The sequence below is a fragment of the Aspergillus nomiae genome, assembly GCF_001204775.2.
Source record: "Aspergillus nomiae NRRL 13137 chromosome Unknown contig00133, whole genome shotgun sequence".
NCBI lineage: Eukaryota > Fungi > Ascomycota > Eurotiomycetes > Eurotiales > Aspergillaceae > Aspergillus > Aspergillus nomiae.
The window spans coordinates 27,436-48,424 of NW_015378188.1; the positions used below are offsets into that span (position 1 = coordinate 27,436).

At 48.8% G+C, this 20,989-nt stretch overlaps 6 protein-coding genes across 6 annotated transcripts; 3 read left to right on the plus strand and 3 right to left on the minus strand.

Annotated features, from left to right (window-relative positions):
• Positions 1 to 517: 517 nt before the first annotated feature.
• Positions 518 to 1,981, plus strand: nimX (cyclin-dependent serine/threonine-protein kinase CDC28). The gene is made up of 4 exons (XM_015550335.1): positions 518 to 699; positions 796 to 1,304; positions 1,364 to 1,527; positions 1,611 to 1,981. Exons 1-4 carry the CDS (start codon positions 663 to 665, stop codon positions 1,861 to 1,863), a joined length of 963 nt encoding a protein of 320 aa, XP_015406911.1. The 5' UTR covers positions 518 to 662; the 3' UTR covers positions 1,864 to 1,981.
• Positions 1,982 to 3,436: 1,455 nt separating this feature from the next.
• On the plus strand, positions 3,437 to 6,234 carry ANOM_005079 (calpain-like protein; the record flags this gene model as incomplete). The annotated part of the gene is made up of 7 exons (XM_015550336.1): positions 3,437 to 3,868; positions 3,932 to 4,118; positions 4,176 to 4,440; positions 4,495 to 4,755; positions 4,804 to 4,909; positions 4,968 to 5,159; positions 5,227 to 6,234. The coding sequence occupies 7 exons, from the start codon at positions 3,437 to 3,439 to the stop codon at positions 6,232 to 6,234; spliced, it is 2,451 nt and encodes an 816-aa protein (XP_015406920.1).
• A 333-nt stretch (positions 6,235 to 6,567) lies between these two features.
• On the minus strand, positions 6,568 to 7,860 carry ANOM_005080 (uncharacterized protein; the record flags this gene model as incomplete). The annotated part of the gene is made up of 1 exon (XM_015550337.1): positions 6,568 to 7,860. One exon carries the CDS (start codon positions 7,858 to 7,860, stop codon positions 6,568 to 6,570), a length of 1,293 nt encoding a protein of 430 aa, XP_015406906.1.
• Positions 7,861 to 10,242: 2,382 nt separating this feature from the next.
• On the minus strand, positions 10,243 to 15,284 carry ANOM_005081 (transcription factor domain-containing protein; the record flags this gene model as incomplete). Its single annotated transcript, XM_015550338.1, has 13 exons — positions 10,243 to 11,101; positions 11,165 to 11,320; positions 11,392 to 11,616; positions 11,670 to 11,802; positions 11,855 to 12,063; positions 12,114 to 13,085; positions 13,238 to 13,320; positions 13,405 to 13,606; positions 13,968 to 14,139; positions 14,218 to 14,928; positions 14,989 to 15,024; positions 15,087 to 15,143; positions 15,218 to 15,284. Coding segments are annotated over 8 exons (2,832 nt in total), but the record flags the coding sequence as incomplete, so codon positions are not given.
• Positions 15,285 to 16,873: 1,589 nt separating this feature from the next.
• ANOM_005082 (uncharacterized protein) lies at positions 16,874 to 17,971 on the plus strand (the record flags this gene model as incomplete). The annotated part of the gene is made up of 2 exons (XM_015550339.1): positions 16,874 to 17,268; positions 17,320 to 17,971. 2 exons carry the CDS (start codon positions 16,874 to 16,876, stop codon positions 17,969 to 17,971), a joined length of 1,047 nt encoding a protein of 348 aa, XP_015406908.1.
• Positions 17,972 to 18,432: 461 nt separating this feature from the next.
• On the minus strand, positions 18,433 to 20,526 carry ANOM_005083 (PH domain protein; the record flags this gene model as incomplete). The annotated part of the gene is made up of 5 exons (XM_015550340.1): positions 18,433 to 19,644; positions 19,699 to 19,791; positions 19,868 to 19,993; positions 20,059 to 20,317; positions 20,440 to 20,526. Coding segments are annotated over 4 exons (1,614 nt in total), but the record flags the coding sequence as incomplete, so codon positions are not given.
• Between the last annotated feature and the right edge of the window lie 463 nt (positions 20,527 to 20,989).

Below are 20,989 nucleotides of genomic sequence, written 5' to 3' on the forward strand. Positions count from 1 at the left end.
ATCAGTTCACTGCATTTAACATTAGTCCCAGTATATTAGTGCGGACTATATCAAAGCCACGTATATCCTCGACTTGCTACCGATAATTACACATGTGAAATCTCGGTGTCTATTGGAAGATATGAGGAATTCTTGTTTGTCTGGGAATGATTATATCTACATCGAGGACTAAAACTCAAAAAAAGAGGGACAAAAGATAAAAAAGATAAAAAAAAAAAGCGGTGTCAAGGTGCTCACCGCCTTCAAACGCGGGTTTTGTTTACTGTTGTTGATATCATTTTGACCGCCTTTGCTCCCCACCACAGAACGGGCATGAAAAGACTCCATTGAAGTGACCCATCGATTCGACAACGCAGGTTTTTCGGAATTGGCTAGTCAAAACCTTTGAAAGCTCGATATTGGAGCTTAGCTGGCGATCAGTCTGCATTTATCGTAGCTGTTGACTACTATCCCTTCAACCGACGCGCAGCTACTGGACGCCAACCAGAAAACCCCCGTTTATTGTTGTGCTTCTCGCTTCTTCCCTGGGCAACACAACGCTGTCGTTTTGCAGTACATTTCTGCTTACTGCCCCGCGCTACGGTGGCTCAGGAGAGACAATTAACCTAAGATCCTTCGCCTGAACAAAGTCTGTAGCGCTATCTTTCGGATATCACGTAGTCATGGAGAACTACCAGAAGATCGAGAAAATCGGAGAGGGTAAGGTTCCGAAGAATGGCCCTAGGCTTTGCAACCCTTGACCACCCTTTTATAAGTGAGGTTCTTTCAGTGGCTGACTCGTGTCCCTCTCTCTAGGAACCTACGGCGTTGTTTACAAGGCCCGTGAGCTCACACATCCTAACCGCATTGTCGCCTTGAAAAAGATTCGGTTAGAGGCAGAAGATGAAGGCGTTCCAAGCACGGCCATCCGTGAGATCTCCTTGCTGAAGGAAATGAGCGATCCCAACATTGTACGACTCCTCAATATTGTCCATGCAGATGGCCACAAGTTATACCTCGTTTTTGAATTCCTGGACCTGGACCTCAAGAAATATATGGAGGCCCTGCCTGTAAGCGAAGGTGGACGTGGCAAAGCACTCCCGGATGGCTCTGCACTAAGCAAGAGTATGGGACTGGGAGATGCGATGGTCAAGAAGTTCATGGCTCAATTGATTGAGGGAATTCGCTATTGCCACAGCCACCGTATCTTGCATCGGGATCTCAAGCCTCAGAACCTCTTAATCGACCGTGACGGCAACCTGAAATTGGCAGACTTTGGACTGGCAAGGGCATTTGGTGTTCCTTTGAGAACATACACACACGAGGTATTTATACTGAAACTAATTGCCCTTGTTTTACATTGGCATTGACCCTTCAATCTTAGGTTGTGACACTGTGGTATCGCTCTCCCGAAATCCTCCTGGGTGGACGCCAGTACTCCACTGGTGTTGACATGTGGTCTTGTGGAGCTATCTTTGCAGAGATGTGCACTCGAAAGCCTCTTTTCCCTGGAGACTCCGAAATCGATGAAATCTTCAAGATTTTCCGGTACGTTGACCTACTTGTCGAGAACGAATGAAGAGAGTAAGAAAGAAAGGACGTCACGATCTCTGACTGCTTTCTCTACACAGACTCCTTGGTACACCGGACGAAATTGCCTGGCCTGGCGTCACCTCCTTCCCCGACTATAAGCCGACCTTCCCCAAGTGGAAGCGTGAAGAAACCCGCGCACTCGTTCCTGGCTTAGAAGAAGATGGCCTTGATCTCCTGGACGCCCTCCTCGAATACGATCCAGCACGGCGTATCTCTGCCAAGCAGGCTTGCATGCACCCATACTTCCAGCACGGTAGCTCTTACTACTCCGGTCGCACACGCAGGCACTAAGAGAGACCTTCGTCATGTATAATGTATTCGTGGACGGCTGAAGCAGACCCAGAGGCGCTATCCGTATAGCGTAACAGCGCTCCTGTTCTCGCGTCTATTGCCTACCCTCAGAATATCTTCGACGCTCTCATGTTTCTCCTTTTTTCTATTCGCTTTGTCTTCTTTTAATTCTACATCTTCCTTTTCCGATTGGTTTGCGGTTTATTACATGTCTTCCATTCCTTTTTCATGGCGTTAATCATGGTGCGATGACCGGCAGGAAAGAGATTAGGTTACTGGATATTGCAAGGAGTGTTGTCTTGATGTATGCATACATACCCATTTATAAATCTTTTATATATATTCTGTAAGACTCAAGGGGTACAGCAAGAAGGATTATAACATAACTACGGAGTACTCCGTACCACGTGCTGAATCACGGGTTTGCAATGCTTTTGGTCTGTGTCCAGCGCGACCCAGGCAATTGGCCAGTAAGATAACCTTCGCTCAGCCTCAGCGATTCCTTCGCCTTGGCCTAAGTTTCTTCTGAAGGCCTGTGTGGGTTTCCTCGAGTGGGGAAACCCAGAATTAACTCAAGTGTCACTTTCAACATCCCATCGCTTATCACTATACTAACTAGTTTAGTGTTGAATTATCGCCCAATAACAGCAGTCTCTACCTTTTTTGGGGGGGGATCTTTTAGCTCTACTAGACCAACTCCAACGTTTACTAATGGAGGTTTGCAGAATTGCACAGCCTCCTGAGAGTCGTTCAGGTCTGGGTCTGTCGGCTGGCCCAGCCTGGCAAGACTGGCCAACATCTCATCGTCGGCCGTGTTCTTACATTGGGAGCAGCACACTAATTTCCCTGCATATGCACCTTTTATTATTGCCACTCATATTACAAGGGCTTTAATATGCGCTTACTCTGGTATGAAATTAGTGGGTGTTGCACCCAAAGATGGCGTTTCGGCAGCCTGCAGAGCGGCCAGAGCCCATTCAGCTGCCATGCTTCGATAACCTTGGAAGTACGGCGATACCTCCTATTTTGAGCATGCCAAATGGGGGCCAAATCCAAGACTCGGCAGTTCCGTTAGCAAGGGCTGTCAGCCCGTTGACTCAAACGGTTTAGAGAGTGTTCGGCAGAAGCGCAGCTTGCATATCATTCGCTTATGCTCCGAATCGCTGAACTAAAGAAGACAAGCTAAACCCTGCCATTGCGTACAAGGCGTCCCAGGCTAGTCCTTAGACTGTATATCTCGCGGCACCCCGATTGGCTTACTCGTTATTTGTGTTAAAATATGTGTGACGAGGGAGGTCCAGTTCACGAACTTTATCAGTCTGATTCGCTCAGCCTCAGGTATCGACACGAGGTGGCCGTGTGAAGCCTTTGTTTCAAGCTATCCTTAGATTGCGCCTTATTTTCCTTGCTTTTTTTTAAACCTCTCTTGAATTACGAGCTGAAAAGAGTCTCATTTCGACGTATAAAAGCTCTTTAGATGTATCGGTGACCCTCGATGCTGCCACCAAATCTCAAACTCATCACAACCCCGCCTCAAACCATTACCCAGTAGGCGCAGAAAAGGCCCGCAAAAATGGACCACGACGACGATCTTACCGACATGGTTTTCACTCCACCACTTTCAACACGCTCAGGTGGTCGAAAGCGAAGGGCAAGTCAAACGCCGCAGGAAACCCTGCGACAATTTTGGAATCAGTTTAATTCGAAATTCCCAGGGAGAGTCTATACTGTACTCCCCGATAATCCTTACGCACGTACCAAAGCAGAGAGGGTACCGAAAGGAGTTATCCAGGGACAAGATGCGGGCAAGTCCTATGAGGAAGCCCGAAAAGAATGTCGGCGGGCTGTCGATCGCATTGTGAAAGAGTGCGAGCGACTGAACCAAAAATATACAGATCCGCATTTCGATATAGAAGTTGATCTCAAGTCAGGAAAGAGGAACTGCCTGGATACGCTCGAGGAGGAAAATATGGAGATGCGTCCAAGGGGTGTGAAGCGAGTGACAGTAAGTTATACAGTACATGCCGCCGCGATCGAAAGATAGCTGTGATCTGACAAGCGGTTTTAGGAAATCTTTGAGAAACCGCGGTTCTTTGTGAATGGACCAACTGCTTCCGACGTGCGCCAAGGTCGCGATGGTGATTGTTGGTTCATGGCTGCCCTCTGCACAATGGGCAATAAAAATGGTTTGATTGAGCAGATTTGCGTAGCCCGGGATGAGAAAATCGGTGTCTATGGGTTTGTCTTCTATCGGGGTACGTCATATCTTCTGTCAATCATTTGCTGATGTGAACGACACTGACACTTTTCAGATGGTGAATGGCAGCAATGTATCGTGGATGACAAATTGTATCTGCGAGCGGCCGACTACGATGAATCAGTAGATGAGCGACCAATCTGGGACGATATCAATCGGGCTGATACAGAAGAAGAGTATCGCAAGGTCTGGCAGACTGGATCGCGAGCTCTGTACTTCGCCCGGTGTGTAGATGACAACGAAACTTGGCTGCCATTGCTTGAAAAGGCTTATGCAAAAGCCCATGGAGATTTCTCAGCCATTGAAGGCGGTTTTGTAGGGTCAGTAATTTTGTTCCCTATCTAAGGATCCTATTGGAAACTGACATTGCGCAGGGAGGCTATTGAAGACTTAACTGGCGGCGTTACTTCCGAGATCTTGTCGAGCAGCATCCTAGACAAAGACAGGTTCTGGGAGGAAGAACTTATGAAAGTGAACAAAGAGTTCCTCTTTGGTTGTGGTACCGGTCTGTTCTCTAACTGGCTGGACCCGAAGTATCGCGGCCCTCCAAGAGACAGGAAGGGTATATCCGAGAACCATTCGTACTCCATTATGGAGGCAAAGGAAATTGATGGAGAGCGCTTGCTTCGTCTAAGGTAATCTATCCGAGATTATGACACTGCATCCCTAGCTGATCAACCTAGGAACCCTTGGGGTAAGAAAGAATGGACTGGCGCATGGAGTGATGGGTCAGAGCAATGGACACCCGAGTGGATGGAAAAACTAGGACATAAATTCGGCAACGATGGTGTATGGTTCCTCGAATCTGACATACTACTGGACGCATGCTAAACAACATATGTCACAGTTCTTCTGGATCTCCTATAACGACCTTCTGAAAAAGTATCAGCACTTCGATCGCACCCGTCTATTTGGGCCTGAATGGTCGATCGCACAACAATGGACTACCGTGAATGTGCCATGGTCTGCCGACTACCACAGCACTAAATTCATGGTGAACGTGACGCAAGCAGGCCCAGTAGTCCTTGTCCTCTCCCAAGTAAGCTCCTGCACCCAGGCTGCATTGGTTCACATGGCTTGCAAGAAACCCCGCTAACATGAAAAAGTTGGACGCGCGCTACTTCAGAGGACTAGCTGGTGAATACGGCTTCGTCCTTAAGTTCCGGGTGCAAAAGGAAGGTGAAGATGACTACATGGTGCGCAGCCAAAGCAGCCACCTGATCAGTCGATCCGTGAACGCAGAAGTCGATCTCGAGCCTGGCCGCTACCATGTACTGATGAAAGTCACGGCGTACAGAAACGGCGAGATGGAATCGACCGAGGAAGCGGTAAGCCGTTTAGCACCGATCAAGCGAGAGAAACTCGTCCAAATCGGTCTCTCCTACGATCTGGCACACGCCAAGGGAATGGTAGCCGAGTCAGAGGATGAGAAGCGGGCACGCGAGGAACTCGAAAATCGTCGCAAGGCAGCAGAGAGACAGAAGCAGATCGAGGCCACCAGGAAAAAGTTGCAAAAAGAATGGATTCGGGAACAGAAGATGACTGCCCGGAAACAGAGAATGACAGAGAGGCTCTCTGCAAGAAACAATAGCAACGCTGTTAGAAACAAAGCCATCGAGCAGATTCTCACTGACGGCCCGGTACAGTCTCCGGTAGAACTGGGCGGCGGTTCAGTTGATGGCTTTGGTACAAAGCATACAAGGAATGGCAGTGTGCCAATCATCCAGTGCAACGGGGTTCATGTTTCCGAAGCCGAGATCATCGGGAAAGGACAGCCAGGACAGTCGACTCTAGACTCCACGTACTCAAGTCTCTCGTCGTACCATGAAGACCTGGACATGTTGGAGGGATTCGAGTTTGATCCTGACCTTGATATGCCCCCTGAAGAGCCAGCAGAGCCGAAGCCTGAACACTTGATATCCAATGGCTGTCTGGAGGAGACCACCAGTGACCCTTGGAATGCCGTATGTGTCGTAGGCTTGCGGGTCTACTCCAAAGATCCACAGTTGTCGCTTGAAGTATTCCGTTCCGTGTCTGAGGGAGACACTGGTGCGGCGCTTGATATGGACGATCCCCTGAAGAGTGCTTCCTTTAGTCGACTGGAAACCAACTAGTTCTATGATCTTGGGTAATCAAAATCGGGATTTTTCTTTGGCGTCTTAGCGACTGATTGCAATGGTGTTTCCCGAGTCGAGCCACCACGTGAATAGATTGTTATTTTAGCTCTTCGACCATTCATTTTTCATCATCATTATCATCATCTCATTGCCATATTTTGCCAGTAATAATTCAATAGCATCAGCAGGTCATGAAACCAGGCGATTAACTTCCCATACCCAAGGACAACTTCTTCAAACCCGTTAAACAAATATAGCGCAAAAGAGGCCCTGCAAAGGCTAGGACAACAAAATGAAAAGAAAAGTAAACAAGCATCATCTGAACGCCCTCTATGATAAGTTGAACCTCGTTAAGATTTCTGGATGTTCCTTGAATTCGGGGCTTTTAACCATATCCTGCATCGGGGCCAAGTCACGTTCCTCAAGTGCACCCGGCTTGCCAGGCTCAGGTTTGGAGCCATCATATACTCCAGCCAGGAAGTGCATGAAGGCTTTCAGGTACTGGACAAGTTTTCCTTCAGGTACATCCCTCAGCACCTCTGACAGGATACCGGGTGCGTAGTAGGGAAGAATGGCGGTACCATCTTCAATGCCATTTACACTCAGTCCGTTCACCAAATCCGTTTTTGTAGAATCTGGCAAAGTCGAAAAAGCAGTCCGAAACTGCTCTGCCTGTGCCCTGGTCTCCACTCGTCCCATACAAAGAAGTCGAAGAAGCGCACGGTCTTCCGAGTTGCTGGTAGATAGTGAAGCGAACCCATCGTGCTTCAGCATATAAGCACGGTAAGCCAGATACTTGTCGTAGCATTCAGGCCAGTCCGGGCTTTCCATCTTGCGATATTGATCCAATAAATTGATCGCCTTCAGATAGTGAAGGAATATCGGTTGCGTCATCACAATGCATCCGCGCGGGTCACTATGCGCAGCAGCCCCTCCCACGTCCAGAAACGTTACCATAGCCTTGATATTGAATGCTTCGTGAAGCTTCTGGCAATCATTCAGAGCAAGCATGCTGTGCGGGACTGTTTCCCCCTGGACTATTTGCGAAATATCAAGTTTCGCGCCGATCCTCAGGCTCTGGATGATATTGTTTTTCCTGACTTGGTCTGTGACGGTTTCCAACGCAGGCACTAACCCCCTCTCCACGGCTTTGAGTAGCACTTCCCCGTGATTCTTTTCCGGGATTGCCACCTCCTCAGCAAGAGCCTTGTCCTTCCCGATATCGTCAATAGCAATTGCAACAATAAGAGCATAGATATCATCTGGTTCATGCAATCGAGAGAGAAAGAACCACCGCAGATCCTTGAAAGAGTCCCACTGGAGCTTGCTGTTATTTTGGCCACTTGTGAACGTCTCATATTCCCCCGCAATGACCCATTTGACGGCCAACATGCTGGTTAGTGTTCGGTTCACTTCGTGGAAATCCTCCCCGAAGATTCTCTGTGATGGTGTCCCCTCCCATTTCTTCGTTGCACCGGATTCCACGGTAGGACTTGCATTCTTTAGATGATTGAGCTCAGTCTTAAAGGCATTTTTTAAGAGATCGAGGAACTGATCATCTGAGATGTCGAAAAACTTGTCCTGTTTAACAACATCAACAAGAGACTCTTGTGGGTCGGCCATACTGAACAATATCTTGAGGCAATCCTCTCTGCATGAATTGGTTTAAAAAAAAAAAATCAAACTGGTTCAGCGCCACGATAAATAGAAGAACGAGCCGGGACGCCTTGGGAGAAGAGGCTGAGCTGATATAGAGGGTCATTGCCCAGCCGGAGGCTAGCGTATTTTTCACAGGCGAATAAACCCTGGGAAGAGGCGCTGCTTAGGGTAACAAGGTTCTAGGAAGATTCCAAGAGCGATCGGCAAGGGGCATGAAAGCCAGAAGAATGCAAGTCCCCTTGTGTGCATACAACGGAGAGTGAGTTACATCATCCCGTTTTATTAAGTCATTCCCCTGGTCCCATCCATGGAACAGGACACTATCACAACACAACGTTCATTATTTCTATTCTGGTATACAACAGTTGCACCCTCCGCCATCCTTTATGGCTTGTTGAAAGTAATACTTGTGTCGAAAGAAAGTTCCCGCGACCGCTCGTTCGGCCCGAACTTCCTTTGTATACGAGACATGGAGCGATGCACTGCGCATCGCTATCCCTTTGCCTGTCACACGACATCTTTCATTCAGTTTTACAAGAGCACGAGGCTCATCTCATCCTCATGTCTCAAGTCATTCAGTTCCCGTGGGTAACAACGGATACATATCCTCAAAGTAAGCAATCCGTAACCCCCAACATCAATGACCCGAGACTAACCAAAGACCCAGTATAACACAACCACCACCCTCACCTCAAAACCATACAAAGTAATCATCCATCTACCACCGGGCTCTTTATTCATGGACTCTAGTCCGGTACCACACCACAAAAACCACCGAAACCGTTTTAATCCAGACACCGCAATCGTAACAATCAATTGCCGTCTAGGTCTGAGAAATTCAATCCCCAGCCCCACGAAAGAACCCGCGCACCACTACCACTATTCAACCCTCAACTGGATCCAGCCTGTGCACGTAGGCACCCTAGGCATCCACATCGGCGGCTCTCTAGAATCAATGCTAGCGCTTACAGAAGCACAGACGATCAATGCAGTAGCAGCGATCGAGCCGGTCCGTGATTGGACGGCGCTAATCGAGTGCTGCGCCCGGTGTTATCAATCAGCATCAACAACCGCAGTTAGTAGTAGTACCGTGGCGAGGGCCTCCCCACAGGATTTGCTCACCTTGCTTGACGCCCGAAAAGGGGTATTTTTAGCTGCTCCAAAGACAATATTTTGATGCGTTCTCATCACCGCTCCTCTCTATATTTCGATCGCCTGGGAAGAATGGACCGGAATTGTTTCCCGAGTATCTTACTAGACTGCGATATCCGGGTCCGGTAGACAACCTGCTGACTCTGGGGGAGTTGTACGATGACGAAGAGGAAATGGCGATGAACGGGCCTTTTCCGAATACGAACTCTCGGGGGCCTCGTACTCAACCTAATTGTGATCGTGGTCCCGGAGCTGAATACCCTCCCGGTTCGTGGCAAGACCCTCTTGACGATGGGCGCCGTGTGGTTTAGATTACTGCGGTAGCCGTGCGAGGCGAGGCGGCTTCCACTTTGCCGCAGTCGATCCACTGAAAAGCTACAAGTGACTTTATTTACCCTGGACATGACTCGTCGTTCGCGAAGATGGGTGATTGTCTCGTGGGTACACACGGTGATCATGAGCCAAGGCAAACTATTCCCTGCGCTCAGTCCTACGCCAACAGGGTCATGGTATAGTCGATATCATGCGTCAGATATGCTTCTGGGGTCACGAGAAGGCTTTGAGAAGCAAATCGCGCAGCGTGAAGTCCCTTCTGAGACGTGGTCTGCCGCTGGACAGAGCAGTGCTATGGGTGGTGGATAGTATGCTGCGGAAGGGGGATCGCGGGACATGCTAACCAACGAACCAACCCAATGATAGTTGAGATCCTGAGAAGTGAGATCAAAGGCGCGCCAAAGAGCGATTGAGACGGTAAAAACAAGATAATAAGAAAGGGAAACGGCAAAAAAGAGATGCGAATGCTCCCACGCGGATTTGAACCGCGGACCTCATGATTACTAGTCATGCGCTCTACCAACTGAGCCATAGGAGCTGTTCTTGAAAGATCTGTTTCTTTAAGCATATACAATCTACTCCCCTTGAGATGGAAATCCTATCACGCGGTCTTAACATCGTGTTTTGTGCAATTCTTACTTGAAGCACAGGCCGCGGCCGAAGAACCACCTTACCCTTATTCTAAAACTCTAGGGACGACCAAGGGAGGAACCAGATTATAGAGGATGTTATAGCACTGATACTGGAAACCCAGAAGATGCGCAGAAATACAATGCGCTTATATACGCCCTGCAACCTATTTGAGATCAAGCACCATGTCGAGAGATATGACAACACGTATTACTTTCTATATTATAATGTCTATAAAGAAGGTCCCGGGAAGGTGTTCCCACCTGGAGTATCCCACCAGGGCTCAATGTCGGAAAGACTAGGCAATGTAGGGTCCTCCCCGAAGGTATTAACGTTACCAAGCTGGGAGAAACTACTATCTCCAAAGTTTCCCGAAAGCAACTGCAAGTCAGAATTGCGAATCCAGTCGAACTCCCCAGGCACCCCGATTTGCTGGGTCGTGTCGAGAGGATGTTGCCCAGAAGGTTGCGGTTGCGGCTGCAGCTGGTTAGGAATGGCGTTAGTACCCTGTGATGTCGCTGTCACAGAGACTGGATAGTTGAGTTGGTTTCTTGGAGCAGTGATTCGTGTCTTCTTCCTGGAAGGATCTGTGTCCGAGCCGATGCCTACTAGATGTTGCGATGATGGTCGGTTGCTTATTTGGCGCTTCAAAGCTGAACCTGACCTGCGCATATGGGCCTGCCACCTTCGTTGTAGACTGACCAGGAAGTCACGGGTCCGTTTGGCATTTTCAAACGACTGGCCCAGTTCGTCCAATGCACGGAAACAAAGATTCAAGTAAGCAACCATTTCTGCATTGTTATTGCTGTTATCGCTGGGACTTCTGCCAGAAGTGTGAGTGTTTGAAATCGTGACGTAAAGGAGCATCAAAGCCGCGCTAAATATGATGGCCACAACTTGGTTGTTCATGCGACGGAATGTATAGAATTTCTCGTAGATATGGAGCAGTCGTGCGATCGCCGTCGAAGATTCAATGCACATTCGCCGAGCATGGTGATAGCCCGGTCCCTGACGAGGAGCGCGCGGCTGGATGTAACTTTTCGAAACCCACGGTCTGTGTGTGAAAATCACAATTTGGTGGTATTGCATACTGCACCCGAGTTAGCTTATGCATTTAAAGATCTTTGTATTCCGGCAGAACGCATAGACCTACTGAAGCATTAGAAGTTGGGGGAGTTGAGGAGTTGTATCGTTATCAAGTTTAATGTCGAGAATAGATGGCAAATTTGCTTTCCAGGCAAACAAGTCATCTGTTACCCTATGGCACAACCTTTGAAGGTCATGCCGAGGGATATCGGAGCAACCATACCTGCACCGCGTTAATACACATGATGAAAACCAATAGCATTATACCATGCTTTCAAGGAATTGTGCACTCACAAAATATGACCAACTGGTGAGATTATCTCCCACAGAACGGCAAATTGTCTGCTGATCAATTCATTTGGATTCCTTAGACCATGCTTCAGGATGTCCGATTTCGATGGAAGTCCATAAGGATACCATGTGCTTTCTTTCTCTGCGCCTAAATTGGACGCAAGCTTCGGGACGGTGATGTCTCCCGCATTCATTCGAAATGGTCTTCCTAGATAAAAGCCCCAGAAACTATAACAATGTCAGACCTTTGAGAAATGACGCTACTGGTCAAGCAAACATACTGATCGGCAGTGTAACTTCCCCAGAAAGCTATTCTCCGCACGTCAGCTTCAAAGGCGCCTATTTCTCCTTTCTCAACATATGGTGTCATGTCAATATGTAATCCAAGGTCAAACGCAAGCCTTGTGGACATCCCTAAACCAGCATCAGCGTTGTATGCCTCCGATTATCAGCATTTCCTACATACCACTATACAGCCACCCACGAGCATCACGATTCGCAGACCCTTCATGGCAACTCAGAATTACAAGCGCCTGTACTGTGGCAACACAGGGAGAGTCCAGCTCAATCTCTAGAAGCGCTTTCGCCCTGTCTGCGAAGAACTCTGACAGAGATTTGGGAAAAGTGATGAATGTGGGATGATATCTTGCTTCAAAAGCACTTCCAATAGCACACCTAACTTCTCGTTAGTCTGCATACCGCCGGGTGTCTAACATGGAACATACATCGCGTTCGTGAGAACCTCCGAATAAAATGGCGTGTCATCATACTCATTCCTCCACTTCGATCTAGCAATCATATACATATCTCTATCGACCACATAGGTGCTTGTATTCTGCCAAGTGAAATACAGCTCCACAAGATGGTCTTCAAGTGCTTGGTCAACGGGCTGTCCAACTCGTAAATGGTTCAGGATATCCTGTCCATCATGGCGGACTGTGCGCGCATCAGGACGTTGGCGTTGTTGGGTCGCAGAAACGTCTACCAGATTGAGGTTCGATGTCGCTCCATAAAAGCGTAAGTGACCATCGCCCGCAATTTTTAGAGTACCAATGCGATTTGAAATTTGCTCGATAACGTCCTTCTCCGCCTCATCTTCGTCGCCGCTGTCTGATTCATACTCTCTATCGTGACGCGCTTGCCTGAGCAGCTCTCCGGGCTGCTGCTGCATATCTGGAGTCAACTGCAGACTTTCTGGACTAAGACTGTTTTCCTGAGAAAGACTAGTACCATCATTTAGATTGGCATAGATCGTGTCCAAGCTCTCCGCCGTTGGAAGTGTAAAACCCCAATTCGCAGGAACATAATGGCTGGTGGGAATCGAGTTGATCCCGAACGAATTTACTGTATCTCGACCTTTCTCAGCTGAAGGGACGAGTTTTTGGTTAGACAACGCATTCTGTGGCGGTGAAGGAATCCCCGGGGCGCGCTCATTTGCATCCGGCATAGCTGAGGGACTGCTGTGCGCGGGTGAATGCGCAACAGCTTTTTGCGGAAGAGAGATTATCTCATTAGCTACGCTAGTTTCTCTTTTCTTCGCTAGCCCGCGAGGGATCTGTAGCGTATCCAAAACTCTATTAACCCCCGCCTCATCCTCAGGTTTCATTGGGGGCGGTTCCAGGCCATGGTCATAAATGAACTGGCACAGTTGATCTATTCTGGCAGAAAATAGCTCTGTGGCAGCACGAAGAGACACCCTGGAGTAAAGCTAGTCAGCGCCTGTCTGCGGTGCGCGAGCATAGATCACAAGCTTTGCCTGCCTTCTCGAGAACGCGAGATCTGCTGTGCTCAAGACACGAAATGTGTTCCAAAATTGACCAGCAGTAGACATAAGATGAGCTGAACATACTTCCGTTTGTCATCGCCGTGTTGGTATTTACAATCTTTGCCTTTCCTCTCACAGTTATGGCAATGCGGAGTAGCTCCGTCGCACTAGTCAAGAGCCGTCAGTTGTTGGATACAATATAGGTCATGTGATGATCGATGAAAGCATCTTGAACATGAGGGCCACCATACCCTGATCTTGCTCTCCCGGCAAGGAACGCATGCCGTAGTGACATGTTTGCGAGGCGCCCTCTTGGGCTTCTCTGTCAGAGGCTCCATCGCACCGGTAGTAGTGTGGCGGGAAGCGTGGGGGAGACGAAATATTCTCCGGTTTTCAGAAGCAACCGGGGCGGCTAATTCACAAAACGAAGAGAAATCATGGGTCAGCCGACATCTACAGAGGATGGCTTAGCAGAATACATGTCCATAGCAAGATTTGTGGGAATGATGAAGTCGCCCAGCATGGCCGCGCAAAAAGCTGTTCGGTCCTTGGTTCCTGGGGAAGTCTGGGAACGATAGGAGCTGATGGCTTCTGACTGGGCGGGGAGTGGCCCCACTTGCACCCCAGAGTTGCCCTATGAGACTCGACGCAACACTCATCACTATCCACCCTGAGGTAAAATTTCCCGCTCTCAGCTGATCCAGTGCAGTGTCTTACGTTCAATAGACATTGAACATGTATACATAATAGTTACACGAACGCTCCCGTTATACGAACATTGATCTACAGAGCTCAACAGCTAGCGTGACATTACCAATTGCTGGTGCGCTTAAGTGCCTCGTTCTGAATCACTTCGATCCAGTATCCATCGGGGTCCAGCACAAAGGCCACGTTCTTCATCCGGCCGTCAGTCAACCGCTTCTTCCAGTTCACCTTCAATGATTCGAAGCGATCACAGGCGGCATTGAGATCGTCAACAGAAACGCCTACCCCAAGTATCGTAGTGTCAGCGGTAAGGGCTCTTCTAGCTCTATGATGACATCGGCAAAGAGAAGGTCACTTACAGATATGGCCGAATCCTTGTGGCTCGGCATTACCATTGTGGTAGACAGGGCCTTCTTGCTTCTCCGTTCCATAGTTCCAGGTGAGCTCGAGCAAACCTTCCCACTCGGCCACGGGATTCTTGGCGTCCTCCTGCACTTTGGCATTACCGGCAGCGTATCCCAAGAAATAAAGATTGAAGCCTGCATCCTTATTCTCAAAGGTTCGCAAAAGGGTCATGCCCATGACTTCTTGGTAGAATTTCAAACTGGTCTCTGCGCACTTCACGCGGAGCATGCTGTGGTTGAGTCGGTAGTTGGCGGTATCGGTCGTCGTACCCACATCCTCGTCCTGACGACGGATAATCTCGACCCAGTAACCATCAGGATCCTTGGCGAAAGCAATGTGCTTCATGCGCCCCTCAGTGAGCTTCTTTTGGAAAGGATAGCCAGCGTCTTCAATTCTCTTGCAGGCCGATTCGATGTTGTCAACAGAGATTGCAATATGACCAAAGCCGCGATGGGGTTCCGTGTTGCCATTGGCTACGCTGTAGTTGGGGTCATTCTCTGTGCCATAGTTGTGGGTGAGCTCCAGAACAGCGTGGCGGTCCGTCCAGTGACGGTCACCCTGCAGAGATTTGGGGCCGTTGTACGCGAGGAAGTAGAGCGAGAACTTGTTTTCGGGGAAATCGAGTTGTTGAATCTGAGTAAGTCCGAGGAACTTGTAGAATTCCACTGGAGTAGAAGATTTCAGTATTCAAGCCAGCAATGACACCATGATGCAAGGATACTCACGGGACTTCTTCGGGTCCTTGACCCGGAGCATAGTGTCTGTTCCGGTAGAGCCATTGTCAGCCTTTCATTCGCATTCCATGGATTGGAAACCGACTAACGATTGAGCTTATACTTGGAAGTATCCGTCGCCATGGTTGCGAGATATCTATTGGTTCCTGTATCGATTTGTAAGTAGCTGAAGACCACCAGTGGGGTAAATCTTAGCCTAAGCTTTGGCATGGTGACCTACCTGATAAGATAGAAAACCTTAGGTTGAGGACCCTGGGAGATGATGTTCGAAAGGAAGGAAGAGCACGAAAAGCAAACATGGGGAGAGGGGTAAGAGGGGGAAGAGAAAAAAATACGTGCGGTGTTACTATTGCTTAGTGAGCGGCGTGAGGGGAGAGAACTTGAAGTGGACAAGGTGGGGACGCCCTATGACGCTATTGCACTCCATTGAGTATGGGTCTTCGTAAGATGGGAACTTATTCAACAAAGTACTTTTAGACTAGAGTATATGAAGAAGAAGTACCAGCGTCTGTTTCTGAATTTATTCACTAAACTTGTGATTTGTCTTCTGGCTGAAGATTGAAAATGAAAAATGATAATGTATAGAATTGCACGTGATTATTACCTATACCTTAGTAGAGAATCTGAGCTACCTAGTAAGTACTAGCACCAATCAATTACTAGAGATTGGATACTGATCAAGCGAATACGGCCCGTAAGTGGCCCAGCGATTTATGCTTTCTATTTACATAGTAGTATTTGGCCAGCTACTAGGTAAGCATTGGGCATCAGGCTCTGAGCCTCTAGATATAGCCTGGCGTATATGCCGGAGGATCGGATTTACAAGAATAAGAGAGTTATAAAATGTCGAATGTTTCTGAGACACGCGTCGAGGCAAGCCCCTGAATACGTTCCCTCGTATAACTTCAAGTCGCAGTCCTCGAGTGGAATGGATGCGAGATCATAGCGCACAATATATAATGCCATCACAAATGAGTATGACTCAACCCGAGTGATACTATTTGATCTTCGCATTGTGGGGCTAAACTCTGTTAATGGTAGGACTCCCCGTGGGATTTGATAGTTAAACATGATGGTATTCGAGGGACACTTTGGATTATATTGACAAATGCTTGTATGTAAATCGAGCTGGAGCCCAAGGGCTATACCGGTTTGGGAGCAAAGGCGGTGGCCTGATAGGGAAGGGGACAATGCCCAATCGGGTGATGACATGGGCGTTCATTCATCCATTCATTCCTCTTGCTTGCTCTTCAGCTTCTAGTACTTAGTAGTATACACACATACCATCCTACCCCTTACTTTCAGCAGTCGAGGTATCTAGATCCAGTCTGCCGCATTTGCCGGCCATAAATTGACCAAATTGCAGCCTCCGATACCTAGTCCAAGTGCTGGTCGAAGTCTTTCTCCATCAAGGTTTGTTCGCTGTTCTTTGTTGATTCCCTCAAACTTCCCCCCCCGAACGATCTTCGTCGGCTTAGATCACACGCGACTGGCGTGGATTCCGTTGCTTGCTTTTTTCTGTGGCCCTGTCCAACTGCACCTCGCATTTTCCCTTGCCTACCCAACCCGTCCTGCATCCCACATGGTTTAATTTCCCCACGTTGTCAGAGATCCATGTTGATCAACTTGTGCCCACAATGGGTTGCGCGGCTTGGGGTCGAGTCATGGAATGGGGGCATCAGTCCATTCCCTGGCTTCATCCTCTCCTGGAACTTAACCACTTTTGTGCCCCTAATCGTGTGGCGCACTATACACCGTCTAAAATTATCTTTACTCCCCGTACATTTTAAAGACTGCCATCCCCGTGCCCTTGCGCTTCTAGACCCTTCTAAGCTGCTTTTGGTTTCACTACTTGTCCTGCTATCCCTAGGCGCAAATGGCTGAGTATCAACTTTCAGTTCGATTTGGTTATTCCTCTAAGGAATCATCTGCTCTCTACGAAGCAGAACGCTGTCCATATTGGGCACAGAGCCCGGTCAAGTACGCCCAAAACCTCTTAGAGTACTCAGACGAGCCGATCGAGTACGATCACCACGACAGTGATTACTCAGACAACTGCTTCTTCTTTCCTGAGGACTGTTCTTGGTCACCGCCTCCCGACTGGATCCTCGAAAACGAAGAATCCGAAGACGATACCTCCAACAGTGAGGACCACGACACCATGATTCCCGGTCTTCCCGATATCAAAATGCTCGACGCGGAGGCCCTCAGCGACTTGCTAGAGGATAACCTCTCGCCCCCGGAAATCACCACGATTCTGTACGGCATATCGTGATCACTTTACCCCCCCAGTATTGTGCTAATGGCTCGTCATCCATGTAGAGTATTTGGTACTAATGGTGCCATATTTGCGTACGCCTCGTCTCTTCCATCCCGGCAGCTGCGAAACTTGAGCGCAACATACGGGGCCGCTTACACAGCCTACGCAAAGAACGCCTCAAGTGGTAACCTGACGGGTGTAAATCCCGCCAGCCACCCATCATCATATGTGACAGCCCAATCTGTCTCTCTCGGCGATGTAGGGTCTATCGTCTTCGAACTCGACGAGCTTGTCGCCGTAGTTACCAGAATAGCGGATAAAGTGCTCCTTGCCGCCGTTGGACCGTCCCAACTGGAGCCCGAAGGAGAGGCAGGCCCTTCAACTGGTGCGCAGAATGGCTCCATGAACCCCAGTGCGGACGAGTTTCCCCTGCATGAGCCTAGAACAGGCGCCAATGGTACTTCCACCAACCAAACTCCCACCAACGGAACCCCCAACAGCATCAGCCGATCTCACAGCGAGGCCAACATGCAATCAGATGCGCAACTTGAAACGCAGTATGAAATCGACCGAAGTAATGACCTCGCACGATTGGCAAGTCTAAACCTTTCATCCTCGCCGTCTATTTTGCTCGCTCTAGAGTCAAAATCTGCAGCGTTAGGCAAATTCCTCAGTCAGAAACTGGAGGATCTTGAGAGTCCCGAGGACTTCTAGGCTTATGGCACCATCGCTATTTTCTTCGTGTAACCTTCAGTTTTCTCAAATTGTTCTATATTACCTTTCTTCATGAGCCTTATGAGCTTCTTGTTATTTAGCCTATGATTCCATGTTTGATCGATACTCCCGTCTTGAAGCGTCTTCTCATTCAATCTTGTGATTTATTAAGGCCGTGTTCCGATTGTGTCTTGACAGAGCAGAAATTGTACCGAGAACTACTCGACTTAGTGGACCCAGCAGGCATTGTTCGACCAATCTATTATTATGAACACATTAAAATTTTTACAGGTATCTAACCTATAGCAATTTGCTAAGTGATTAATAGAGAACGGGAGAACAATAGCGTTTTGAAAAGAAGGTATATCGCTGAATCTCTGTTTCAAGAAGAAAAGATATTATAGCAACCATTATAGACAGAACGTCCAACTTAGTTATATATAGAAAAGTAATAAACTGACTTAGGCCTTGTCGCCGGTAGTGGCGGTTCCGCCCGGAGCAGTATGGAAGTGTCCACTGGCCGTGCTAGCGGTCCGAGACACTGCAGGGGGAGAGATTGGGGATGGAGCCGTTGCCTCACTCGTAGCAGGTTGCGCGGCCTGGGTTGCAATTTGGGGAGCTGTAGCCTCGGCGGGGCTTGTTGCCTCATTTGCCTTTTCACTGTAAGCTGGGGGGTGGGCGACAGCAGGGCTTGCCGGCTGGGAGGATGTGGCGGCAACGGCGGCAGCGGCAGCGGTAGCGGTATGTATCGGGCCACGGGTGCAATCCTTGATGACAGTCCACCATTTCTCGGCGTCGTTGGCGGTATGGGCTTTGAAGCTCAATTCAGTGGTGGTGTGGAAGGCGTTGCCGACTTTGCTGCCCGAGACATCCTTGCCTTTCACGCTAAACTTGACGCCGTCGATCGCGCCAATCACACAGTCGGGAAGGTATAGAGACAGCTCTGGAGCCGGATCGCGGCGGAGGTCGTCGTCATCCTTGAACTCATGGAGGTACCGCGCAGGGGTGACAACGTAGTAGCCAGAGCTATAGCCCTTAAGCATGGCACGGGACTTGCGTTCCAGAGACCCTTCGATCAGTGCCTTGGTCGCACGGTGATCCATGTTGGGAAAAGTGATGTTGGAGAGGGTCCTTGGGGGCGCATCCGGGTTGATAAGGACATCGTCATTCTTCGTGATGAAGTTGAGCCACTCGAAGTCAGGGGGAATTTTCTGAGCGGAACCCAGCATATCCTGATACATAGTACCCTGATTCTCGAGCTGTCCAGACATGATCTGGACGAATTGTTCCACGGCCCCCTGAACGGTCTGCAGAACATGTGCCTCGAACTGCTGGAAGTTATTCTGCACAGCAATGATATCCTTGCGGTTGTTGTTCTCCTCGATAATTTGCTTGTTGAGACGATGGTTGATACCCCGGCGCAAGATGTAAGGGTCATGATGCTGTTCAATCTTATTTCCTGCGGCAGCATCCATAGATGCGGTGTGGTGGGCAAGGAGCTCAATATGCTTCTGGGTGACACCTCGGGCCTTATCCACAGCCTTTGCGCTCTTGGAAGCACCACCGGCAAGCTCCTTCGACTTAGCCTTGATCTCCTTATGAAGGCGCTCCAAGGTTGGAGACACAGTTCCCTTCAGATTCTTCTCCGTCTCGAGGTACATATTCACCATTCCCTGTCAATGTATTAAAAATGAGAGTAAAATTGGGAAAGGCGCAACGGATTATACCTGAGTATTAGCGCGGATGTTCTCAAACATGGAAGCCACTCCACCAGTGTTTTGAGAAAAGTGGTGACCTTCCTTCAGCGGTTCACTGACGGTCTATTGCGGCAAACACTGTTAACTTACTCTGGACGTATAGGTAGATCGATGAATGATTGAAAGGGCGCCTACACACCTTGAGGACTTTTTCATAGTCCTTCGAATGTGACTTCTGTACCTTCGAAGTCACAGTAACATAGTCCTCCAGATAACCACACATATGCTTCAAAGCGCGCAAACGCTCGTTAAGCAGGTTCGTAGTCTACCAAAACTTATACGTTAATATTGTCCACGGATAGAATGACCGTAAGGCATATCTAGGTGTACCTCGCTGCTGTCAGAATCCGGAATGGCCTCATCATCACTCATGGAGGCTCGGCGGGTCGGAGCAATGGAACTCGTGAGGGTTGACGACCGGTGAGGGAGCTTTTGCTCCACGGGACTGGTTGGGGTAGACATGGTGGTGGGGTGAATGTGCGATGCGCGATGTCTGCAGAAGTTGTGCGACAGAACAATTCCGGATCAATAATGGAAGTAACTATCGCTGTGAAGGGGTGCCGGAAACCGCCAATGAATTAAGTCGGGGCTATAGTTACCGTTATTCGTCAGTGGCTCCATTTTCGATTTCGTCAACGTGAGGGGGAGAAGTGGGTCACGGATAATCCGCACAAGTGAAGAAAGTGGGAGATTGAAATGTTAAACACTTACCAAGTCCAGGGAATCAAACTGGAGTGAAACCGGGTTTGGAACGCCAGGATATCCCGTGGAGAAGGAAGAGAAGGAACAAAAGAAAGGGGGAGGATGTCAAGGACTTATTAGGTGGAAGAAAAACGACGGTTGCCAACGATGAAGTCACCGACCGCTTCCTTAGCGTTTTTTACCCCTCAGCTCAATCTTCTCACAATCTAGTCCACCCAAGCGGTGGGATTGCTTATCCCAGGAACACAAGTCACATCACGGGAGCTTTTTTGGTTCCCTAAAATTCTAATTACCTTGTTTTGACCCAATTGACCCGATTAGAACTCTTGATCTCCTCGTCCCTTTCTATCATGATAATACTCTCTCGAATGTCTAGGGTATGCCCATACAGGCTGGAAAAACAGTCAGTCCACACAATTGGAAACTATATGACAAGGTAACTAGTACGCAGATCCAACAAATAAAAATTGCCTAAGATCCAGATACTCGAACGACGCCGATGTGTACAGTGTGGCTCGAACGGTCTTCATGGATCGAACTATCCTGAAACAGACAAAGC

Excerpts from the sequence above, each read along its gene's own strand:
- nimX (XM_015550335.1), top strand. The coding sequence starts at position 663 with ATGGAGAACTACCAGAAGATCGAGAAAATCGGAGAGG. Across the intron at positions 700-795 it reads GATCGAGAAAATCGGAGAGG|GAACCTACGGCGTTGTTTAC; the intron begins GTAAGGTTCCGA and ends CCCTCTCTCTAG. Across the intron at positions 1,305-1,363 it reads TGAGAACATACACACACGAG|GTTGTGACACTGTGGTATCG; the intron begins GTATTTATACTG and ends CTTCAATCTTAG.